At 38.0% G+C, this 7,144-nt stretch overlaps 2 protein-coding genes across 2 annotated transcripts; both read left to right on the forward strand.

Moving 5' to 3' along the window:
• Positions 1-343: 343 nt before the first annotated feature.
• LOC149216715 (uncharacterized) lies at positions 344-4,284 on the forward strand. Its single transcript, XM_089392825.1, has 2 exons — positions 344-854; positions 1,075-4,284. The coding sequence occupies exons 1-2, from the start codon at positions 665-667 to the stop codon at positions 1,221-1,223; spliced, it is 339 nt and encodes a 112-aa protein (XP_089248951.1). The 5' UTR covers positions 344-664; the 3' UTR covers positions 1,224-4,284.
• LOC149216716 (putative LRR receptor-like serine/threonine-protein kinase At5g48740) lies at positions 1,291-4,531 on the forward strand. Its single transcript, XM_089390051.1, has 8 exons — positions 1,291-1,704; positions 2,324-2,384; positions 3,131-3,250; positions 3,357-3,565; positions 3,661-3,808; positions 3,947-4,015; positions 4,240-4,354; positions 4,450-4,531. Exons 1-8 carry the CDS (start codon positions 1,291-1,293, stop codon positions 4,529-4,531), a joined length of 1,218 nt encoding a protein of 405 aa, XP_089246177.1.
• The last annotated feature ends 2,613 nt before the right edge of the window (positions 4,532-7,144 follow it).

Genomic DNA, 7,144 nt, shown 5'->3' on the forward strand with positions numbered 1-7,144 from the left:
AATGATTAAAATAGAGTTTTCCATGACACTCACATATTTAGTTAAAACGTAAAACAAAAAGTAAAAAAAATACAAAAACATCCTCAAATTTTAATTTGACAGGCAAAAAGAATTTGAAATTCCAAGCCTGCCCGCTATACACTGTCCGAACGGAAAGGAATAATGGAGCAGGTAGATGACCGACACGTTCAACCAAAACGACACTCGAAAATTGCATGAGCGGGACAGGTGTAAACTTTCCTGAAAGGAAAAGCTCCCCAGAAACGGATGCTACGTGTTGAAAAAATCAACTATTCCGGTTAAAAAACATAGAAGACATGAAATCGGATCGCATTTATGAAAATAGTAGGCCCGTTTCAAAGACTTCCGGTGTAATATCACCAGCTGTCTCCTTCATAAATGATTCAGTAGGACCAGCTCCATTCATCTGCGGCGGAAAACACGTGTGTTCTCGGCTCGGTGAATGACTTACGATTAGTCAAGGTAGAACTATTCAAAATTGGTTGTTGTTCTAGTTGTGAATGACTCTTACGATTAGTCAAACTAGAACTATTCAAAATTTGTTGTTCTAGACGCGTCAAACTAGAACTATTCAAATTTGGTTGTTGTTCTGGACGCGTTATATGGCTTTTGCCGGGGAAATGTTCGAGTCACAGCATTTGCAATGGCCATAGGTAAGGGAGTTTCGCTGGCATTCACGGCGGTGTTTTCCTGTTGCGTTGTACAAGGTAATAACTGCAAAAGTGACGACTCCAGCAGCACGTTCAGTTGCCCCGCAGGCACTAACTACACAGTCATTTTTTGCGGCGATGCCACTTCTTCCCCCTCTACGGCCCCTTCTGCGGCCGCTTCTGGTACTGAATCTCACTAACTAAAAGCAATTTCTTTTGGGTCCATATAGCCATGAAATTATTCATTTAACCTCTTTTGACATTCAAGGTTTTGTAGCCATGAAATTATGAACAGTTTTTGAAAATAACAATTTGTTAAATGATGTTTAAAAAGTAACTGCAAATTGGATATTTATGTATGTTCAAGGGTCCAACTTTATTACTGTATTTGTTATTCTCGCAGGAGCAGGAGGTATGACCATTGAGATCCTTAATGAGTGCGAAGGACAGAGGAGAATCGTGGACGGTTCCACTCACTGCCGGTCCGACAGTAGTCAAAATTTGGGGGCGCACTGGGTGTGCGGAGTGCACAACAGCGGAGTGCTGGGGTGAAAGGTATTGCAAAACCGGGCAATGCAAGGGTGTACCAAACTGTGAATGACTTACGCCCCCAGCCACTATGGTTGAGTACTATTTCATCTCTCTCGTCGGCGGATTCAACCTTCCAATTTCGTTCATACCCTCTAACTCTGAGTGCCAAGCGACCGCTTGCAGCAGCGACATAACTGCCAATTGCCCCTCAGAATTAAGGGCCACGGGTGGATGCATGAGCGCATGCACTATTTTCAATACATCCCAATATTGCTGCACTGGGGATTACGACGGAAATAATTGCCGTCCGACTAACTATTCGGGTTTCTTCAAGACGCAATGCCCTCAGGCCTACAGCTATCGATATGATAAAGAAAGCATCATGTTAACTTGCCCGCAGGCACTAAGTACTATACGGTCGTCCTCTGCGGCGCTGCCGCTTCTACCCCGTATCCAGCCGCTTCTTTCCCCTCTGCGGTGGCTTCTGTTGCAGATTCTTCTGGTATGGAATCTCACTAAGTAGAAGCAATTACTTATGGGCTCATATAGCTGTTCTTTATTTCTTCAGCTTTAAGATTTACACTATTTCTCACCATTGCAAAAGCCTAGTACTATGATAATAATAAATATAAAACTTACAAAAACATACAGAATCTGCTTGTCAAAATCCCTGGCCCTTTAATTATTTTTCCAATCAGAAGGAACTCTTTCTATTAATAGTAAAGAAAGTGATTATAACAGAAAACATGTATCAGTATTTCCACTAAAAACAGAGTAGGTTAAAAAGAGAAACTTCAGTCTTAGATGTAACAGAAAAACTGCTTTGAAAGCCTTGCAATAATCCATTATCACAGTAAAGAGATTCTTCCTACAAACCAAGCGATAAAAAGCCAAGAGAAGTAAAAGATAGACACCAATACAAATACTAATAAGTGGATCTGAAAGGCTCCAGTGATCCAGAGAAAAGTGGAAAGATGATGATACAGGGAACCTGCAAACAGACGTGGAGAGAAACATCATCCAGCGATCAAATCCATCCAATCCATCGAAAGGCTAGAAAACAGAGAGCTTCGACGGGGAAAGTTGAGATCTTAAATCTGAATTTGTCCTTTCTCCTGTAGGATGCTGTTTTCAAAATACTGGAAAGAGATCAGTCAGTCCCCGAAGAGCAGCGTGCTTTAGGTAATTGGTTTGCTTCACCATTTTGTGTTCGGTAGATGTGTGAATGTGTGAAATAGATAGGCTGTGGAATTCAGGAATCAGGGATCTAATTTTAGATTTCCAAGGCTCCAGAGAAGGGAGAAGAAGCTAGGCTGTCGAATTTAAAGGATCAGAGTTCTAATTCTAGATTTCCAAGACTCCAGAGAAGGAGAGAAGAAGTAACCTCTCATATTTGCCCACTCAATTATAGACTTGGAATCTCAAAAACAGTGAGCTCTCGTAAACCAAGCCAGCCAGATGGCACAATGTAAGATCTCCCGGAGAAGGCCTCCTCCCTTTATTTATAGTGACACAAATGCAGCCGAAACTCTGCGTCTAGGATCTCCCTTTATTTATAGTGACACAAATACAGTGAGACGCGCTATAACAGCTACCATCAGCAGTTATGTAGGTGCACTGTATCTTCGATACACCTCTTTTGATAATCAAGGGTTTGTGTCATTCTAACAATAGAGCCATGAAATGAATATATAGAATTAGAATAAAATTTACGTGACCAGTTTTACCATAATTTTTTTATGTTGTTTCAGTCTCCAATTTTTTTAATGATGTTTCCAAAAGAAATTATATTTTTGTTTGGGAAATTCAATAAATTATGTAAGATGTTCAAATTTCGGATCTAGAATTTCAATTTGTTTTCCATCTGTCTTTACATTATAACATCACTTGTAACTCTTCTTTAATTTTTTTTTAACCCTGTCTGTTAGCAAAAGCGAACAGGCTTTTAATCGGAATAACCATAAGCGGAGCTTTAATAGCTTTAGCAATGATGGTGGTTATAGCTGTTTATTGGAAGAAATTCAAGACTAAACAACATCTCAACGAAGGTTAGGAAGCAACTTGAAGTTCAGATATATTTTAACATGAGTCATACTGTGAATTTACCCTGTGAAAACACTTCTTTGATATACTGTAAATTTACAAGGATTGCAGACTACTTGACAATTATGCACCCAAATCCAACAAAATTCCGTGCCTTTAAGCTGGAAGAGATTATGGGAGCCACACAAAACTTTAATCAAAAGATTGGGCAAGGTGGTTTTGGATCAGTCTTCTTTGGTAAATTGCGTGAAGGAAAGAATATCGCTGTTAAAGTACTTTCATTGTTCTCTACAGAAGGAGTACACCAATTCCAGAATGAGGTAATTCTAGGGTTTTCAAATCATAATATTTTTAATTATATCGACATTATTATATGTGTGTATAATAAACTTGAGTGGTTTCACTTGATAAACAGGTTGATCTTCTTTCTAAACTCTATCATAAGAATTTGGTTTCTCTACTCGGATTCTGTAATGAATCAAAAGAGGTTATGCTTATATACGAGTATATGTCTGAAGGGTCGGATTCTGTAATGAATCAAAAGAGGTTATGCTTATATACGAGTATATGTCTGAAGGGTCCTTACGGGATCACCTTTATCGTAAATATGTTACTTGTTTAATTGAGTTGTTGTATACATTAAAATTAATTCCAAAAATAAGTTTAAAAAAATGTATATTTGAGCTGAAATTGTTTTCCAGGTCGTAGCGCAGAGCTTTCCCCTCTAAATTGGAAAACAAGGCTCAAAATAGCTTTAGATGCAGCGCAAGGTAAGTCTTTAAACAAATTAGTGCACAATACATATATGTGATACAAGGTTGGTACATCTATGTGATATATCTACTTTCGATCTTACATTTCAATAAATAATGTTTGAAGCATATTTTTCATGTGATCCACCTCCTCTTTGTGTTGAAAGGACTGGAATACCTGCACACGAGTTGCACACCAAAGATAATTTATAGGGATGCTAAGTCTGCCAATATCCTTTTAGACGCCAATATGAATGGAAAGGTTGCCGATTTTGGTCTCTCAAGGATCTCAGTGGATGGAGAGCCTTCTTATGCTAACACTGCAGTAAAGGGAACAATAGGATACCTTGATCCAGAGTATATATTCATATGCCCTCCTCTCTCTGTGCAATATTCTTGATATTGTACAAATTCCGTTAATTTTCTGTTTTTCTGTTCGGGATGTTGTGCAGTTATTTCCGGACTCAAATGTTGACTGTGAAGAGTGATGTATATAGCTTTGGAGTGGTGTTGTTGGAAATCATATGCGGCTGACCAGCCATAAATGCAAATCTGGGTGAAGAAGAGCTTAACCTCATTCAATGGGTAAGGAATCTGATTAACATTAATCGTTTGAATGTTGAACCTAATTTAGGATTTCCAATGATCACTCACCAAAATTAGATATTATGTTGACGTCATGTATAGATGAAACGGTATGTGAAGATGGATGAAAACGCTAGCGACATAGAGGAAATTATAGACAAGAGGTTGGACGGAAAGTACAAGATGGGATCAATAGTCAAGGTTGCGAGAATAGCACTTAGATGTGTGGAGGGTACACTATCATGTAGGCCAAGCATGTCTGAAGTAGTGGCAGAGATAAAGGATGCCAGCACATGTGAAAATGAGATTTATAGTCCCTCTCCTCTCATTTTGGAGGGCGTTGGATGTATTGAACATAGAGATTTGCAACCAGGCAATGTCCAACCGGGCGATGGAGTGGGCTGATAACAACTCTAACATACCACGAGTAGGGAGATGACTTGAAACTTCCAACATATCCATCAATGGACACATGAAGCAGTTTGCTCATTTCTATGTTGGAAGTTTCAAGTCATCTCCCTACTTGTGGTATGTTAGAGCTGTTATCAGCCCACTCCATCGCCCGGTTGGACATCGCCCGTGGTTGGACATCACCCGGTTGCAAATCTCTATGTTCAATACATCCAATGCCCTCCAAAATGAGAGGAGACGGACAATTAATCTCATTTTCACATGTGTTGGCATCCTTTATCTCTGCCACTACTTCAAACATGCTTGGCCTATAGGTTGGTGTACCCTCCACACATCTAAGTGTTATTCTCGCAACCTTAACTATTGATCCCATCTCGTTCTTTCCGTCCAACCTCTTTTCTATAATTTCCTCTATGTCGCTAGCATTTTCATCCATCTTCACATACCGTTTCAGGTCCTATACATGACGTCAACATAATATCTAATTTTGGTGAGTGACCATTGAAAATCCTAAATTAGGTTTAGCATTTAAACGATTACTGTTAATCGGATTCCTTACCCATTGAATGAGGTTAAGCTCCTCTTCACCCAGATTTGCATTTATGGGTGGTCTGCCGCATATGATTTCCAACAACACCACTCCAAAGCTATATACATCACTCTTTGCAGTCAACATTTGAGTCCAAAAATCACTGCACAACATCCCGAACAGAAAAACAGAAAATTAACGGAACTTGTACAATATCAAGAATATTGCACAGAGAGAGGAGGGCATATGAATATATACTCTGGATCGAGGTATCCTATTGTTCCCTTTACTGCAGTGTTAGCATAAGAAGGCTCTCCATCCACTGAGATCCTTGAGAGACCAAAATCGGCAACCTTTCCATTCATATCAGCGTCTAAAAGGATATTGGCAGACTTAATATCCCTGTGAATTATCTTTGGTGTGCAACCCGTGTGCAGGTATTCCAATCCTTTCAACACAAAGAGGAGGTGGATCACATGAAAAATATGCTTAAAACATTATTTATTGAAATGTAAGATCAAAGTAGATATATCACATAGATGTACCAACCTTGTATCACATAGATGCACTGTGCACTAATTTGTTTAAAGACTTACCTTGCGCTGCATCTAAAGCAATTTTGAGCCTTGTTTTCCAATTTAGAGGGGAAAGCTCTGCGCTACGACTTGGAAAACAATTTCAACTCAAATATACATTGTTTTAAACTTATTTTTGGAATTAAATTTAGTGTATACAACAACTCAATCAAACGATAACAATATTTGTTATTGTTTAGTAACATATTTACCGTAAAGGTGATCCCGTAAGGACCCTTAAAACATATACTCGTATATAAGCATAACCTCTTTCGATTCATTACAGAATCCGAGTAGAGAAACCAAATTCTTATGATAGAGTTTAGAAAGAAGATCAACCTGTTTATCAAGTGAAACCACTCAAATTTATTATACACACATATAATAATGTCGATATAATTAAAAATATTATGATTTAAAAACCCTAGAATTACCTCATTCTGGAATTGGTGAACTCCTTCTGTAGAGAACAATGAGAGGACTTTAACAACGATATTCTTTCCTTCTCGCAATTTACCAAAGAACATTGATCCAAAACTGCCTTGCCCAATCTTTTGATTAAAGTTTTGTGTGGCTTCCATTATCTCTTCCAGCTTAAAGGCACAAAATTTTGTTGGATTTGGGTGCATAATTGTCAAGTAGTCTGCAATCCTTGTAAATTTATAGTATATCAAAGAAGTGTTTTCAGAGGGTAAATTCACAGTATGACTCGTGTTAAAATATATCTGACTTCATGTTGCTTCCTAACCTCATTGAGATTCTATTTAGTCTTGAATTTATTCCAATAAACAACTATAACCAACATGATTGCTAAAGCTATTAAAACTCCGCTGATGGTTATTCCGATTAAAAGCCTGTTCGTTTTTGCTAACAGACAGGGTCAAAAAAAAAATTAAAGAAGAATTACAAGTGATGTTATCATGTAAAGACAGGTGGAAAGCAAATTGAAATTCTAGATCTGAAATTTGATTATCTTACATAATTTATTGATTTTCCCAAACAAAAATATAATTTCTTTTGGAAACATCATTAAAAAAATTGGAGACT

This window comes from Pinus tabuliformis, chromosome 1_1, assembly GCF_031772625.1.
Source record: "Pinus tabuliformis cultivar Carrire ecotype Pingquan chromosome 1_1, CPIR1, whole genome shotgun sequence".
Lineage (NCBI taxonomy): Eukaryota > Viridiplantae > Streptophyta > Pinopsida > Pinales > Pinaceae > Pinus > Pinus tabuliformis.